This window comes from Amphibalanus amphitrite, unplaced genomic scaffold (assembly GCF_019059575.1).
Source record: "Amphibalanus amphitrite isolate SeventyFive unplaced genomic scaffold, NRLGWU_Aamphi_draft 000685F_arrow, whole genome shotgun sequence".
In the NCBI taxonomy this organism is placed as follows: Eukaryota; Metazoa; Arthropoda; class Thecostraca; order Balanomorpha; family Balanidae; genus Amphibalanus; species Amphibalanus amphitrite.
Genome location: NW_024882179.1, coordinates 272,501 through 290,394, shown reverse-complemented (window position 1 = coordinate 290,394; position 17,894 = coordinate 272,501). Strand labels below are relative to the sequence as shown.

Here is a 17,894-nt window from a genome sequence, read left to right as displayed (position 1 = left end):
CCGATCTCGGTGCCCGCTCCGACGTACACCTTCGTATCATCAGTGAAGAGCTTGCATGCGCTCTCAACGCAGCCAGGTAGGTCGTTGACAAAAGCGATGAAGAGCACTGGTCCCAGAACTGTGCCCTGCGGGATACCGCTGCCGACTGCGGCCCAGTCCGAGAAGCTGCCGTTGACAGTGACCCTTTGCTTCCTCTCTGTCATGAATGAGCGAAGCCACTGGAGGAGGGGTCCCCTAATGTCCATGTCGTGGAGCTTCTGCAGAAGACGCAGGTGAGGCACCGAATCGAAGGCGCTTCGGAAGTCCAAGTAGGCGACGTCAACCGGCTCGCCCTCCTCCATCAGCCAAGTCCACTCCTCGAGTGTGCTGAGAAGCTGCGTTGCGCAGGAGCGCCCCGGGCGGAAGCCGTGCTGGCATTCACTTAGCTGGCCTGTCACTGTCATGTGCTCGAACAGGGCGTCACGCACGAGCGACTCCAACTTTTTCGCCGTCACGGACGTCAGGCTGACAGGACGGTAATTGGAAGGATCGCTGCGAGGTCCCTTTTTATAAATGGGGACAACTTGGCCTAGCTTCCAATCTCTTGGGACTCTTCTGTCTGCCAAGGAGTGGTTGAAGAGGTCTGCCAATGGACCACACAGGGGGGCAGCCAGCTCGCGCAATACCTTGGGATGGACCGCGTCAGGGCCTGGTGATGCTGCCGGGCGTAGGTCGCGGAGTTTACCCTCCACTTGCTCCGGCGTCACCCGCAGCTCCTCCAGCGTTGGACCTCCATACTGGGGATTCATAGCTGGAACGTCAGCCGGGTCTTCATCCCAGCAGTACACACTGCTGTAAGCTTCCGCCAGAGCCCTGGCTTTAGCTGCGTCCGTGCACGCCATATCCCCATTCCCAGTGACGAGGTCGTCCACTCTTGTTCTGGTGGTCAGGCGGGAGTGCACATAACGCCAAAATGCCTTCGGGTTTTCCGGCAGGTTCTCCACCAGTTGTCGCTCAAAATTCCTGCGACGTCGTCTAACCAGTCCCTTCAACTGGTTCCTGGTTCGAGAGAATCGGCAGTAGTCCAGGGTATCTTGGATAAGTAGGTATCTCTTCCACAAAAGGGATGCCGCGCTCGCAGAAGCTGTCCAGGATTTCTTGAAACGCTCGGTAGTGTTGGTCAACAGTGCAGCCATCAGAGACAGGCCAGGTCGCCTCTCGCGCCATTTGGAACATCGCCACATAGTCGCCGTGGTGGAGGGCCGGTTTCAGTGTTGCCACTTGCTCGTCTTCAGCGTAACACCGCAGGGTGAACGGCAGGACAACGTGGTCGCTACTGCCGAGTGGCGGCTGGCTGCGGAGGTCGAGGACCATGCCTTCCTCGTTGGTCAGCACGAGGTCCAGGACGTGCGGCGTCTGTCCGGGGCGGTATCTCGTTGGGGACAGCACGTGTTGAGTGAGGTAGTGGTCCCTAAAAAGTTAAAGAAGCTCGTGCGCCCAATGTCCAGTTGGTCGCATGTTGGAGATGGTTGTAGTAGCCATGAGAACAGACCTATCAAGAGCTGAGAAGTCTTACTGCTAGCAACACCCCATGATGACTACTCACTAATTTTAATGTCATCATAGCTGTTTGCTTTTTTTTTCTAGTCCGGCTTTGAATGAGGCTGCTGATGTAAGGGCTCTGTTTCACACCGTCAGAAAATCCTCCCAGTGTGACATCACCCCTCTAGTTACGTCGCAAACCTGGTTTGGCAAAATATTTTGTGAAACAGTAAACACTGGCAAAATATTCTGCAGAGCAGCAAAACACGGCAATCACCTACCTAATTACATCCCTGCAAGGAAGAAACACGCCACAACTCAATCGCTTGGTGCTCCACATTGAGAAGCAAAATAAGCAGACTCACGAAAAGCTGTCATGCCATTCTGCATCAAAATATTCTGCCAAGATGTTATATGTTGGAAGCTCTCTGCCCTGCTCTGCCTACTGATGCCTACTGTGCATGCATCATGGAATACCTAGTATTACATCATACCTACATATTTCGTGTTTAAGGACACGTAAGGAGACACATGGTCACAGAAGGACACAGAAGGACACACATGGTCAGAGAAGGACACACATGTTGAAGGACACACATGGTCTTTGTCAAATTACTACTAGAATCCTGCAATATGACTGGAGCAGTGTGAATTTGTGGAATGAAATTATGCCAATAGTAAATGCTCAGGAATAAAGCCAAAGCAGTTTGATATTATCTGGCTCTGGCTCCCAGCTCCCTGACACATCTGGGTGCAAAACCTTTGTTTTAATCTTCTGCTGTTAATGTCTATCTCTCATAGAAGTTAAAAGTCCATTCAACATTATATTATATGCCATTTCTAGTAAGTTACTGGTATTTATTACTTTTTGTCAGTTTCAGAGGGTACCCATGAGAGATCCTACGCTCAGCTGTTGAATAGAAAATCATGGAAGGGGCATCCAACTGATTATATGATCCTGTTTATGTATATATACAGGTTTACTTTATTTTTGGCATTTCTGGTGCCAATCACCTGATTCCTTTTAGACCTGCTGCATTGACCAGCTGTAGTCCATGCCTTGGAGCTGTGCGGTGTCCCTGAGCCCGACACTGGCGGCGTCCCCGAGCCCGACACTGGCGGTGTCCCCGAGCCCGACACTGGCGGCGTCCCTGAGCCCGACACTGGCGGTGTCCCTGACCCCGACACTGGCGGTTTCCCCGATCCCGACACTGGCGGTTTCCCCGAGCCCGACACTGGCGGCGTCCCTGAGTCCGAGCCCGACACTGGCGGTGTCCCCGAGCCCGACACTGGCGGTGTCCCCGAGCCCGACACTGGCGGTGTCCCCGAGCCCGACATTGGCGGTGTCCCCGAGCCCGACACTGGCGGTGTCCCCGAGCCCGAGCCCGACACTGGCGGTGTCCCCGAGCCCGAGCCCGACACTGGCGGTGTCCCCGAGCCCGACACTGGCGGCGTCCCCGAGCCCGACACTGGCGGTGTCCCCGATCCCGACACTGGCGGCATCCCCGAGTCCGACACTGGCGGTGTCCCTGAGCCCGACACTGGCGGTGTCCCCGAGCCCGACACTGGCGGCGTCCCTGAGTCCGAGCCCGACACTGGCGGTGTCCCCGAGCCCGACACTGGCGGTTTCCCCGAGCCCGACACTGGCGGTGTCCCCGAGCCCGACACTGGCGGTGTCCCCGAGCCCGACACTGGCGGTGTCCCCGAGCCCGACATTGGCGGTGTCCCCGAGCCCGAGCCCGACACTGGCGGTGTCCCCGAGCCCGAGCCCGACACTGGCGGTGTCCCCGAGCCCGAGCCCGACACTGGCGGTGTCCCCGAGCCCGAGCCCGACACTGGCGGTGTCCCCGAGCCCGACACTGGCGGTGTCCCCGAGCCCGACACTGGCGGTGTCCCCGAGCCCGACACTGGCGGTGTCCCTGAGTCCGAGCCCGACACTGGCGGCGTCCCCGAGCCCGACACTGGCGGTGTCCCCGAGCCCGACACTGGCGGTGTCCCCGAGCCCGACACTGGCGGCGTCCCTGAGTCCGAGCCCGACACTGGCGGCGTCCCCGAGCCCGACACTGGCGGCGTCCCCGAGCCCGACACTGGCGGTGTCCCTGAGTCCGAGCCCGACACTGGCGGCGTCCCCGAGCCCGACACTGGCGGCGTCCCCGAGCCCGACACTGGCGGTGCCCCCGAGCACGACACTGGCGGTGTCCCCGAGCCCGACACTGGCGGTGTCCCTGAGTCCGACACTGGCGGCGTCCCTGAGTCCGAGCCCGACACTGGCGGCGTCCCCGAGCCCGACACTGGCGGTGTCCCTGAGTCCGAGCCCGACACTGGCGGCGTCCCCGAGCCCGACACTGGCGGTGTCCCCAAGCCCGACACTGGCGGTGTCCCCGAGCCCGACACTGGCGGCGTCTCCGAGCCCGACACTGGCGGTGTCCCCGAGCCCGACACTGGCGGTGTCCCCGAGCCCGACACTGGCGGCGTCCCCGAGCCCGACACTGGCGGTGTCCCCGAGCCCGACACTGGCGGTGTCCCCGAGCCCGACACTGGCGGCGTCCCTGAGTCCGAGCCCGACACTGGCGGTGTCCCCGAGCCCGACACTGGCGGCGTCCCTGAGTCCGAGCCCGACACTGGCGGTGTCCCTGAGTCCGAGCTGGTGTTTCAGGTGCGCGGTGAGCTGGCCCCCGGAGACTGCTCAGCATGAACGCCGGCGTGCGGCAGGTGCGGAGGAACGTCCGCAATGTGGTCCACAACTACACGGACGCCCAGGTACGGAGTGACGTGCGGCAGCCACCGGGGCGCGCGCCGGGAGCAGCCGCTCACCACCGGACCCGCCGCCGCCAGACCACTGACTGCTGACTGACCAGACCCGCCGCCGCCAGACCACTGACTGCTGACTGACCAGACCCGCTGCCGCCAGACCACTGACTGCTGACTGACCAGACCCGCTGCCGCCAGACCACTGACTGCTGACTGACCAGACCCGCTGCCGCCAGACCACTGACTGCTGACTGACCAGACCCGCTGCCGCCAGACCACTGACTGCTGACTGACCAGACCCGCCGCCGCCAGACCACTGACTGCTGACTGACCAGACCCGCCGCCGCCAGACCACTGACTGCTGACTGACCAGACCCGCTGCCGCCAGACCACTGACTGCTGACTGACCAGACCCGCTGCCGCCAGACCACTGACTGCTGACTGACCAGACCCGCCGCCGCCAGACCACTGACTGCTGACTGACCAGACCCGCCGCCGCCAGACCACTGACTGCTGACTGACCAGACCCGCTGCCGCCAGACCACTGACTGCTGACTGACCAGACCCGCTGCCGCCAGACCACTGACTGCTGACTGACCAGACCCGCTGCCGCCAGACCACTGACTGCTGACTGACCAGACCCGCCGCCGCCAGACCACTGACTGCTGACTGACCAGACCCGCTGCCGCCAGACCACTGACTGCTGACTGACCAGACCCGCCGCCGCCAGACCACTGACTGCTGACTGACGAGACCCGCTGCCGCCAGACCACTGACTGCTGACTGACCAGACCCGCTGCCGCCAGACCACTGACTGCTGACTGACCAGACCCGCCGCCGCCAGACCACTGACTGCTGACTGACCAGACCCGCTGCCGCCAGACCACTGACTGCTGACTGACCAGACCCGCTGCCGCCAGACCACTGACTGCTGACTGACCAGACCCGCCGCCGCCAGACCACTGACTGCTGACTGACGAGACCCGCTGCCGCCAGACCACTGACTGCTGACTGACCAGACCCGCTGCCGCCAGACCACTGACTGCTGACTGACCAGACCCGCTGCCGCCAGACCACTGACTGCTGACTGACCAGACCCGCCGCCGCCAGACCACTGACTGCTGACTGACGAGACCCGCTGCCGCCAGACCACTGACTGCTGACTGACCAGACCCGCTGCCGCCAGACCACTGACTGCTGACTGACCAGACCCGCCGCCGCCAGACCACTGACTGCTGACTGACCAGACCCGCTGCCGCCAGACCACTGACTGCTGACTGACGAGACCCGCTGCCGCCAGACCACTGACTGCTGACTGACCAGACCACTGACTGCTGACTGACCGGACCCGCTGCCGCCAGACCACTGACTGCTGACTGACCAGACCCGCCGCCGCCAGACCACTGACTGCTGACTGACCAGACCCGCTGCCGCCAGACCACTGACTGCTGACTGACCAGACCCGCCGCCGCCAGACCACTGACTGCTGACTGACCAGACCCGCTGCCGCCAGACCACTGACTGCTGACTGACCAGACCCGCTGCCGCCAGACCACTGACTGCTGACTGACGAGACCCGCCGCCGCCAGACCACTGACTGCTGACTGACCAGACCCGCTGCCGCCAGACCACTGACTGCTGACTGACCAGACCCGCCGCCGCCAGACCACTGACTGCTGACTGACCAGACCCGCTGCCGCCAGACCACTGACTGCTGACTGACCAGACCCGCCGCCGCCAGACCACTGACTGCTGACTGACCAGACCCGCCGCCGCCAGACCACTGACTGCTGACTGACCAGACCCGCCGCCGCCAGACCACTGACTGCTGACTGACCAGACCCGCCGCCGCCAGACCACTGACTGCTGACTGACCAGACCCGCTGCCGCCAGACCACTGACTGCTGACTGACGAGACCCGCTGCCGCCAGACCACTGACTGCTGACTGACGAGACCCGCTGCCGCCAGACCACTGACGCTGACTGACCAGACCCGCTGCCGCCAGACCACTGACTGCTGACTGACCAGACCCGCTGCCGCCAGACCACTGACTGCTGACTGACGAGACCCGCTGCCGCCAGACCACTGACTGCTGACTGACCAGACCACTGACTGCTGACTGACCGGACCCGCTGCCGCCAGACCACTGACTGCTGACTGACCAGACCCGCTGCCGCCACGCTCCGCAACCGGCCGGCACCGGAAATCCCACAGCCAATAGACCGCTCTATGATGCACCATGCATCGCTTTAGCTATAATGTGTCCATCAAAAGTTGTCACTAACTCCTGGAGACCTTTCATGACCTGAGATGACCTCAGGGGAATAAAAAGGGGCCACGGGTGCAGTTTTCCGATTCAGTGCGTCATGTTTACCGTTATACAGATGTTTGAGTGCTTAGTACGACTTTCGTTCAAAAGAAGAGCTGAGGCCATTTACACCAACAAAAAAGTCGCCGACTGCAGGTAATTTGAATATTAACTAGTCTCCCACAATTTAATCCAACCTCGCCCAAAAATAACTGATGATGTGAAAATATTTTAGTCATGCTGGCTTACATTATTTTCACATTACTGGCCATTTCTTTTGCGTGGTTGGCGAAATTTTAGGGTACATTTTGGCGAAATATATCCGAAGCTGGCAATTTTTCTGTAGGTAAAACTGGCCTCAGTTCAATTTTATCCCATTAACTTACAGCGGAGAGGTCGCAAAATTGACGTGGCCTTAGGTCACCCATATCAGGCTTCCGGGATATTCAGATTTGTTTCGTGCACAGCACCGGCAACCGGTCAGCGTCCACGGTGCCGTGGTCGCTGACTGACTGCCGGTGCTGACTGCTGACTGGCTGCCGGTGCTGACTGCTGACTGACTGCGGGTGCTGACTGACTGCCGGTGCCGTGGTCGCTGACTGACTGCCGGTGCTGACTGGCTGCCGGTGCTGACTGCTGACTGACTGCGGGTGCTGACTGACTGCCGGTGCCGTGGTCGCTGACTGACTGCCGGTGCTGACTGACTGCCGGTGCTGACTGACTGCCGGTGCTGACTGACTGCCGGTGCTGACTGACTGCCGGTGCTGACTGACTGCCGGTGCTGACTGCTGACTGGCTGCCGGTGCCGTGGTCGCTGACGCACTGCCGGTGTTGACTGACTGCCGGTGCTGACTGACTGCCGGAGCTGACTGACTGCCGGTGCTGACTGCTGACTGGCTGCCGGTGCCGTGGTCGCTGACTGACTGCCGGTACTGACTGACTGCCGGTGCTGACTGCTGACTGACTGCCGGTGCCGACTGCTGACTGCCGGTGCCGTGGTCGCTGACGCACTGCCGGTGTTGGCAGGTGAAGGTGCGCGAAGCGACGTCCAACGACCCGTGGGGTCCGTCGTCGACTCTGATGTCGCAGATCGCCGAGTACAGCCACAACATGGTGGCCTTCACCGATATTATGCAGGTCAGTGACCGGACGGGCGGGCCGGCCGGCGGGCTCCCGGGCCTCAGACACGTGCAGCTGGCGCGCTGTGGATGGGGCGAATCAGCCTGCTTAGGGGTATCTGAGGCTGGAGAGGGGTCTCCTAAGGGTGGTAGGATGTAATTGAGGCTGGGGAGGGGTAGCTGAGGCTGGGGAGGGGTAACTGAGGCTGGAGAGGGTAACTGAGGACGTGGAGGGGGTAACTGAGGACGTGGAGAGGGTAACTGAGGTAGGGGAGGGGTAGCTGAGGCTGGGGAGGGGTAGCTGAGGCTGGGGAGGGGTAGCTGAGCTAGGGAGGCGTGAGGGGTAGCTTAGGATGTGGAGGGGGTAACTGAGGCTGGGGAGGCGAGAGGGGTAGCTTAGGATGTGGAGGGATAACTCGGGCTGGGGACGGGGTAGCTGAGGCTGGGGAGGGGTAGCTGAGGCTGGGGAGGCGGGAGGGGGTAGCTGAGGCTGGGGAGGCGGGAGGGGGTAACTCGGGCTGGGGACGGGGAGGGGAGGCGAGGGGTGGTTCCGTGAGACTGACGTACGGATTACGGAAGCCCTATGCGTTGGCGGCCGGCGGGCTGAGGTGGGCCGCGACTGACGGCGCGGGACGGGGGGAGGGGGAGGGGATCCGCCGGCAGGCCGGGGCCGGCCCGCCGGCGCCCGGTTGGGCACACTCCTAATGGAATTGTTTTCGTTCCTCTATGCTCGTTTGGCTACTGTGTTAGACGGTGTGGGTAATTCCTAGATTTTTGAGCCTCTTATACCGAAATCTGCACCTGTTTAGGTAGATTGTGTTTTGCCAACATTTTCTTGCATCGATCACCCATTAAAAAAGTACCTTGTGACAATCATACCTAGGAACTCTATGGAGCAGCTCCTGGTTTGTGTTAGGGACTGCAATGGAATCCACAACCGTTGACTTTTCAACCACGAGAACAGCACCGATTCCGCCTCTCTAGGTATTTGTGTGCCAGAAGGCCCTGCTCAGTAAAGTTCTGCCCAGGGTCTATTGAATAATAGGCAGGACGAACTTTGATAGGATTTCAATTTAATGTTCATTTTTATTCAGTCTCCCCTCCAGCGGTTTTCCACCCCTTCACAGGGTTGCTCCTTCTCCTCCGTACCCCTTCCCCTGGCCGTTCCGCTTTTCTAGTATAACTGGAAAAGCTGCTATGTAGGTCGGAACTAGTAAATCATAATATGGTAGCACCTAAGGTAGGCAGTTTGCGACATTTCTTCTTAACCTTCTTGGAAAACAGCTTGTGAGAAGGCGACAGGCTGCTGAATACGTTAGAACAATTGTAAATCATTTATAACACAAATATCTAAGATGATTTTCACTACAAAATCCAGTTAAAAAACTACGCGGCGCTTCCGGAATGCGAACCCTCGATACACGAATCCGTAGTCCCGAGACTCCACAGCTTACACGCTAAATGGGGGCGGGCGCCGTCGCTGGAAGGCACGGGATGCGGCTAGTAACGCATGCCGCTCCTCCGGGCTGGGCCCTGTTTCACCGGTGATAGCAGCGTGCGCGAGCTGACGTAATGTGATGACGTCACACTAATGACGTTTTGTGTAATCCGTGAGCTTTTTCATAGCTGCGTTTGGAACAGAGTTGCTGTCTCGTTGATTGCGTTTGATACATTTGTTTGATCGCACGGCCTGAAGATGTTAGCAGCAATATTTGATGACATCACACAGATTGACGATGTCATGGTTTGTCGATGTTTCCATGAAAACCCAATTTGACACGTGTAATAGCAGCGTGCTGCTATCACCGGTGAAACAAGGCCCAGGTGTTTCACTGCCACGCTGCCACCGCGCTGCCAGCGTATTTCGCGAGCTGACGTCACACTTGTGGTAGTGTTGGAGCTATGGGCTTGTTGATGTTTCCATGGAAACCCAAATTGCCACGTGTGCTGGCAGCGTCGGTGAAACACTGCCCGGATGTGCAGAGCAATGTGAACCCTGTACACCGTAGAAGATTGGCTAGGTTTCGCTCTGACGGACCGCTCTGTCTCTGTCAGCTCGCTCTGTCCGTCAGACCCGGTATGTCCGTCAGACCCGGTCTGTATTGTCAGACCCGGTCTGTGTGACTCAGAACTCGGACCGTCTCGGTACTGTCAGAACCGGTCTGTCAGACCGCTCTGTCCGCCAGACCTGGTCTGTGTGACTCAGAACTCGAACCGTCTCTGTAGCGTCGCTGTCCGATAGTGTATCGCGCCGGCCGGCCGGCGGCGCTCTCAGCTGATGGCCGGTGCAGTGGGCCGCGCCGCGCCGCTGACCTTTGGGCCGCTGCAGGCCTAGGGTCTGTGTGGGCATATAGTACGAGTATATGTAATGGTGCGGCCGGCACGCGACATCACACCGGCCGCGTGTCCGGCGCTACCCACAGTCACTGGGACAGCTACTGGGGCAGCCCCTGGGACAGCTACTGGGCAGCCCCTGGGACATGGCGGCAGTGACTGGGACAGAGGGACCGTCACTAGGGTTGTAGGAGTTGAACTTTGGGACCGTCATTGTGACGAACAGGGTGACGGGACTGGGATCGTAACTGATACTGGGACGGTCACGGGGATAGTAGCACGGTAAGTGGGACAGGAGACAATGACTGGGACAGTGACTGGGACAGTGACTGGGACAGCATGCAACTGGGACAGGTGACGGGGACAGGCGACTGAGACAGTGACTGGGACAGTGAGACAGTGACTGGGACAGCCTGTGACTGGGACAGCCTGGGACAGTGACTGGGACAGTGAGACAGTGACTGGGACAGTCTGGGACAGCGAGACAGTGACTGGGACAGCCTGGGACAGTGAGACAGGGACAGGGACAGCCTGGGACAGGGACTGGGACAGGGGCTGGACAGTGAGACAGTGACTGGGACAGTGAGACAGTGACTGGGACAGCCTGGGACAGGGACTGGGACAGGGACTGGACAGTGAGACAGGGACTGGGACAGTGAGACAGTGACTGGGACAGGGACTGGGGCAGTGACTAGGACAGCCTGGGACAGAGAGACAGTGACTGGGACAGCCTGGGACAGGGACTGGGACAGCCTGCGACAGTGAGACAGTGACTGGGACAGCCTGGGACAGGGACTGGGATAGCCTGGGACAGGGACTGGGATAGCCTGGGACAGTGAGAGAGTGACTGGGACAGCCTGGGACAGCGAGACAGTGACTGGGACAGCCTGGGACAGTGAGACAGGGACAGGGACAGCCTGGGACAGGGACTGGGACAGGGGCTGGACAGTGAGACAGTGACTGGGACAGCGAGACAGTGACTGGGACAGGGACTGGGGCAGTGACTAGGACAGCCTGGGACAGAGAGACAGTGACTGGGACAGCCTGGGACAGGGACTGGGACAGCCTGCGACAGTGAGACAGTGACTGGGACAGCCTGGGACAGGGACTGGGATAGCCTGGGACAGGGACTGGGATAGCCTGGGACAGTGAGAGAGTGACTGGGACAGCCTGGGACAGCGAGACAGTGACTGGGACAGCCTGGGACAGTGAGACAGGGACAGGGACAGCCTGGGACAGGGACTGGGACAGGGGCTGGACAGTGAGACAGTGACTGGGACAGTGGGACAGTGACTGGACAGAGAGACAGGGACTGGGACAGTGAGACAGTGACTGGGACAGTGAGACAGTGACTGGACAGTGAGACAGTGACTGGGACAGTGAGTCAGTGACTGGGACAGTGACTGGAACAGGTGACGGGGAACGGGTGACGAGGTGAGGAGGCCCAGTCGTCAGGAGCAGTTGTCTCAATATTGTTCAGCGGACAAAAATGATACGCTTTGATCACACACCTGACGCCGCTCACTGCTCAGTCCGGAATGGGAACTCAGTGTGGACCAGCGGCCCCCGATCCAGAATGGATATTCAAGTGTGGACGAGAGGCGAAGAGCCGAACCCCACAGAGACCATGGCCGGCTGGGTCAATATGAGTGAAAAGAGTTGTCAGTTGAGCACGGTTCCCTCAGCCTGCCGTGCCGGCGACCGGAGCCACCCCACAACACAACCACCGGCGTATCCCAGGGGTGGCGGCAGCTGAGGACGCGTGTGTCCTCCGCAGCGCCCGCAATACAACAAAATTACACATCTTAAAATATATTTTTGTATGCTGTTTATCTTTTCGTTTCTGTTCGAACATTTTCTTGAGCAGTAGCTTTCTTTCTAATCCTCTCAAAGAAAATTGACCTTGGCCAGCCTCGGACCGAAGTCCGTGTTGTATCCCGTGTCGCTCACTGATTTACCTACTACTCAGTGACGGCCGGTGCGGCGTCTGCCGGCGGCCCTGTGGCGGCCCGGATCTGGCCGGACCCGGCTCCGTCCTCCCCCCCACCCCGCCCCGCCCCGCCCCGCCCCGCCCCGCCCCGCCCCGCCCCGCCGCCTGAGTGACCCAGCCCGCGCGGCGGCGCGCGCCTGGCAGGTCATTGATGAGCCGAGCGCCGGGAGCCGGCCGCCGCGCCCGGGGCGCTGCGCTGGTGGAGCCGGTGGTGCACAGCGGGCGCAGGCCGTGGCCGCCGCCGCGGGCCGCATCCCGGCCGGACCGGTGTCCTACACTGCGGACAGTGTCCTGGTGTCCTACACTGCGGACAGTGTCCCGGTGTCCGGACACTGCGGACAGTGTCCCGGTGTCCTACACTGCGGACAGTGTCCCGGTGTCCGACACTGCGGACAGTGTCCCGGTGTCCTACACTGCGGACAGTGTCCCGGTGTCCGACACTGCGGACAGTGTCCCGGTGTCCTACACTGCGGACAGTGTCCCGGTGTCCGACACTGCGGACAGTGTCCCGGTGTCCTACACTGCGGACAGTGTCCCGGTGTCCTACACTGCGGACAGTGTCCCGGTGTCCGACACTGCGGACAGTGTCCCGGTGTCCTACACTGCGGACAGTGTCCCGGTGTCCGACACTGCGGACAGTGTCCCGGTGTCCGACACTGCGGACAGTGTCCCGGTGTCCTACACTGCGGACAGTGTCCCGGTGTCCTACACTGCGGACAGTGTCCCGGTGTCCTACACTGCGGACAGTGTCCCGGTGTCCTACACTGCGGACAGTGTCCCGGTGTCCTATACTGCGGGGGTGTCCTGGTGTCCTACACTGCGGACAGTGTCCCGGTGTCCGACACTGCGGACAGTGTCCCGGTGTCCGACACTGCGGACAGTGTCCCGGTGTCCTACACTGCGGACAGTGTCCCGGTGTCCGACACTGCGGACAGTGTCCCGGTGTCCGACACTGCGGACAGTGTCCCGGTGTCCGACACTGCGGACAGTGTCCCGGTGTCCGACACTGCGGACAGTGTCCCGGTGTCCTACACTGCGGACAGTGTCCCGGTGTCCTACACTGCGGACAGTGTCCCGGTGTCCTACACTGCGGAAAGTGTCCCGGTGTCCTACACTGCGGACAATGTCCCGGTGTCCTACACTGCGGGCAGTGTCCCGGTGTCCTACACTGCGGACAGTGTCCCGGTGTCCTATACTGCGGGGGTGTCCTGGTGTCCTACACTGCGGACAGTGTCCCGGTGTCCGACACTGCGGACAGTGTCCCGGTGTGCTACACTGCGGACAGTGTCCCGGTGTCCTACACTGCGGACAGTGTCCCGGTGTCCTACACTGCGGACAGTGTCCCGGTGTCCGACACTGCGGACAGTGTCCCGGCCGCAGCGGTGCCGGTGGGGCGGTCATTGAGATTCAGCCGCCGCGCCGCACCGGCCGGCCAAGGTCGCCACAGGCACCCGGGGCCGGGCCGGTCACCGGCTGGCTGGGGGGGGGGGGGGGGGAGGTGTAGTGCGGCTGGCGTCCCATGTGAGCGGAGCAGGGAGAGTGACGAACAGGAGGAGGACACTGGGGCGACTGCTCCACGCCGACACTGACTCGGGTGATTGGAGGCACTGTCTCGCGGTGGGCGCCATCTGCGGCCCTACAATGACACCAGGGCCGATCTTCAGTCGGGTTATCTCCAGTGGCTGTGCTCGTTTGGTCGCATTTTATCATGACAACGTTGACGCACACGAGCATTTCATATTTATCTGAAATATTTTCTGTTTGGCTATTTCATCCTCATGTTCGGCAACTGTTCCTTTCCTGTTTGAGTGTCCCGTTGTCAGACTGCTAACGCCCGGCGCCTGACATGCTGTTGGTGCGGCCGCCGGCGCCTGACATGCTGTTGGTGCGGCCGCCGGCGCCTGACATGCTGTTGGTGCTGCCGCCGGTGACACCGGCTGAAGGCAGCGTCGTTATCCTTCGGTCGCCGACCGATCGTTCGCGCGTGCTCATATACTCTCCCTCCCACCCCCACCCCCACTCCCCCCGGGTGACCGTCCCGTGTCTACTCTCTGCCCCCCCGCTGATCCCCCCCAGGTGACATCTCTGCACCCTCTCTGATTGCCCCCCCCCCCTCTGTGCCTGTCAGATGATCTGGAGACGTCTGAACGACCACGGCAAGAATTGGCGGCACGTGTACAAGGCGCTCGTGCTTATGGACTACCTGATCAAAACGGGCAACGAGCGGGTGGCCCAGCAGTGCCGGGAGAACATATTCGCCATCGAGACTCTGAAGGACTTCCAGCACTACGAGGAGAACACGGACCACGTGGGTGGCGCAGGCGGGACGGGACAGTCGGGAGGGGGCGGGACGGGACAATCGGGAGGGGGACAGTAGGGAGGGGGGATTTCAGTCGGGAGGGGGACACTCGGGAGGTAGCGGGCCCGGACAGTCGGGAGGGGGACAGTCGGTAGAGGGGCCGGGACAGTCGGGAGGGGGGGGGCAGTCGGGAGGGGGCGGGCCGGGACAGTCGGGAGGGGGGACAGTCGGAAGGGGGGACGGGACAGTCGGGAGGGGGGCTGGGACGGGACAGTAGGGAGGGGGGCCGGGACAGTCGGGAGGGGGGACAGTCGGTAGGGGCCGGGACAGTCGGGAGGGGGGACAGTCGGGAGGAGGGACACTCGGGAGGGGGCGGGCCGGGACAGTAGGGAGGGGGCAGTAGGGAGGGGGACAGTCGGGAGGGGGCCGGGACCTGTCTGAATCTCGCACTGTATGTATACATAGTGCATGGAGCGTAATCAGTCGAAATATAGTAAATAACAAATAAATTCACTTCAAATCTGATGCGTGACTATGATGACTGAAAGATGATTGAACCCTCTGACTGCTGACAGCCGACCTGACCCCTGCCATCTGACTGCCGTGACTGGCTGCTGGCCTAACTCCTGACCCCTGCCATCTGACTGCTGGAACTGACTTCTGACCTAACTCCTGACCCCTGCCATCTGACTGCTGTAACTGACCGCTGACCTAACTCCTGACCCCTGCCATCTGACTGCTGTAACTGACTTCTGACCTAACTCCTGACCCCTGCCATCTGACTGCTGGAACTGACTTCTGACCTAACTCCTGACCCCTGCCATCTGACTGCTGGAACTGACTTCTGACCTAACTCCTGACCCTTGTCATCTGACTGCTGTGACTGACTTCTGACCTAACTCCTGACCCCTGCCATCTGACTGCTGTGACTGACTTATGACCTAACTCCTGACCCCTGCCATCTGACTGCTGGAACTGACTTCTGACCTAACTCCTGACCCCTGCCATCTGACTGCTGGAACTGACTTATGACCTAACTCCTGACCCCTGCCATCTGACTGCTGGAACTGACTTCTGACCTAACTCCTGACCCCTGCCATCTGACTGCTGGAACTGACTTCTGACCTAACTCCTGACCCCTGCCATCTGACTGCTGGAACTGACTTCTGACCTAACTCCTGACCCCTGCCATCTGACTGCTGTGACTGACTTCTGACATAACTCCTGACCCCTGCCATCTGACTGCTGGAACTGACTTCTGACCTAACTCCTGACCCCTGCCATCTGACTGCTGGAACTGACTTCTGACCTAACTCCTGACCCCTACCATCTGACTGCTGGAACTGACTTCTGACCTAACTCCTGACCCTTGTCATCTGAGTGCTGTAACTGACTTCTGACCTAACTCCTGACCCCTGCCATCTGAGTGCTGTAACTGACTTCTGACCTAACTCCTGACCCCTGCCATCTGACTGCTGTAACTGACCTGTGCGCTGTGCAGGGTCGCGCGATCCGTGAGCGCGCCAAGCAGCTGGTGTCGCTGCTGCAGGACGACGAGAGGCTGGCTCAGGAGCGGCAGAGGGCGCTCAAGGCGCGCGACCGCTTCCTGGAGAGCAGCCAGAGCGCCGGCGCCGCGGTGAGAGGGGGGGGGGGAGCGAGGGGCCCTCTGCAGTTTTCTGAACGGTTAAATTATATTTGTTTACAAACCTCACTATTGTTTGAGGTTTATTCCAACGCACCGCGACCTGCATAACAGACTGTTTGGTCAGGCGCACAGTTGTTACACTTGCCTCAGCTGTTGCCTTCTAACGGTACTGCTGCCACTAATGCTGGATGGATGCTGATCTGCGAACAGCGCCGTACCGCCGCCTGCCATTGTCTGCGAACAGCGCCGTACCGCCGCCTGCCATTGTCTGCCAATGGCCCTTCTAAGGCCGCCTGTCCCTGTCTGCCAATGTCGCCCGTCCGAAGCCGCCTGTCCCTGTCTGCCAATGTCGCCTGTCCCTATCTGCCAATGGCCCGTCCGAGGCCGCCTGTCCCTGTCTGCCAATGGCCTGTCTGAGGCCGCCTGTCCCTGTCTGCCAATGGCGCCTGTCCCTGTCTGCCAATGGCGCCTGTCCCTGTCTGCCAATGTCGCCCTTCTGAGGCCGCCCGTCCCTGTCTGCCAATGGCCCTTCTGAGGCCGCCCGTCCCTGTCTGTCAATGGCCCGTCCGAGGCCGCCTGTCCCTGCCGGCGGCGCACTGTGGGGACTTTGCCCCTCCTAGCACGACTTTACTCCTGCGGCGGTACGCCGCAGTCAGCTGACCGCCGCGGCGCCGGGCAGCGCGGCGGAGCGCTGGGAGCCACGCGACATCTTCTGCTTTGATGTCTCGTAGTAGCTGTTTGGGCAAAATTGGGCAGAATATTTGTTTTTGTAAGGCTATGATTTGCCGAGTGAAATCTCGGAGACAAATGGCGTATTAATATTTTTGTATTTCATTAAAAAAAACATGCCTTTGGATTATTTTTCTAACTTTTCATGCATATTCTCATATTCCTCATTAAATACATATTTTAAAAACATGTCGCAATATCGAATTGGTGCTTGATTAAACGAGTGAGCAGGCGTTCCGTTGTCATGTAATTTTTCGCCTTATCCTAGGAGCACGATGCTAGTCAGCGCAACTCTTCACTTTTGACGTATTTTGATGTGTAAGTCATCATTTTTAAAGCAATTTAAGGTCGGATTCGGATACACTGGACAATGCTGCGTAGAAAGGATATAAAGAAAATGGAAATCAAAATACTCGTATTTGCCACTTGTGTCGTGCTAGGATCGCAAAAGTCTCCACGGTGCGGCGTCTGTCCTGTCTGATCTGGCCACCCAGGGCCCCTCAGCCGTCTGCATTGGTGGCCAGCGCTGTCCCGGGGCTGCTGGGCTGGCCACCGTCCCCCGTCCACCGTCCACCGCCCCAAATCAGCGTCCACCGCCTCCAGTGCCCTGTCCACCGTCCACCGCCCCCGTCCACCGTCCACCGTCCACCGTCCACCGTCCACCGTCCACCGTCCACCGTCCACCGTCCACCGTCCACCGCCCCAAACCAGCGTCCACCGCCTCCAGTGCCCTGTCCACCGTCCACCGTCTCCAGTGCCCCGTCCCCTGTCCACCGTTGCAGTGCCCCCGCCCCGCTGCAGCTCAGTGCCTGTGTCAGTGAGTTCACTGACCCGCCGCCTGTCCCCGTCTGCCAGTCCGCGGCGGCCGACCCCCCCCCCCCCCCCACCGTCCGCCGGTCAGAGACGGCCGCCGCCGCTCGGTTCACGGTGTCCCCGTCTGCACCGCCTGTGCGCGCGCCCTGTGTGCCACAGCCGCCCTGTGTGCCGTGCCGTGCCGTGCTGCGCTGCGCTGTGCCGTGCCGTGCTGTGCTGTCGGCCTGTGTGCCGCCGCGGTGGGCCCGGCGTCCTTGCCGACTCCCCGCCCTCTCTGCTTACAGGACGCCATGTCTCCGACCAGCCCGGGCGAGGTGAGGAACGCGCCGCCGGCCCTGTACGGGGTATATACACGGCACCGGCCCTGTACAGGGTACATCATACC

The 17,894-nt window shown here is 60.7% G+C and overlaps 2 protein-coding genes across 4 annotated transcripts in view; both read left to right on the top strand.

The window, feature by feature from the left end:
• The window catches only part of LOC122364598 (epsin-1-like), a 50,458-nt gene that overhangs the window by 6,023 nt on the left and 26,541 nt on the right, over nucleotides 1–17,894 (top strand). For all 3 annotated transcript variants that reach the window (XM_043335155.1, XM_043335154.1, XM_043335156.1), the window contains exons 2-6: nucleotides 4,178–4,281; nucleotides 7,608–7,718; nucleotides 14,152–14,331; nucleotides 15,824–15,958; nucleotides 17,794–17,823. In XM_043335155.1, coding sequence (XP_043191090.1) covers nucleotides 4,213–4,281; nucleotides 7,608–7,718; nucleotides 14,152–14,331; nucleotides 15,824–15,958; nucleotides 17,794–17,823 — 525 coding nt within the window. In that variant the 5' untranslated portion in view covers nucleotides 4,178–4,212. The remainder of the gene's footprint in view (nucleotides 1–4,177; nucleotides 4,282–7,607; nucleotides 7,719–14,151; nucleotides 14,332–15,823; nucleotides 15,959–17,793; nucleotides 17,824–17,894) is intronic.
• Nucleotides 1,352–4,188, top strand: LOC122364594 (skin secretory protein xP2-like). Its single transcript, XM_043335147.1, has 3 exons — nucleotides 1,352–1,366; nucleotides 2,630–4,094; nucleotides 4,178–4,188. The coding sequence occupies exons 1-3, from the start codon at nucleotides 1,352–1,354 to the stop codon at nucleotides 4,186–4,188; spliced, it is 1,491 nt and encodes a 496-aa protein (XP_043191082.1).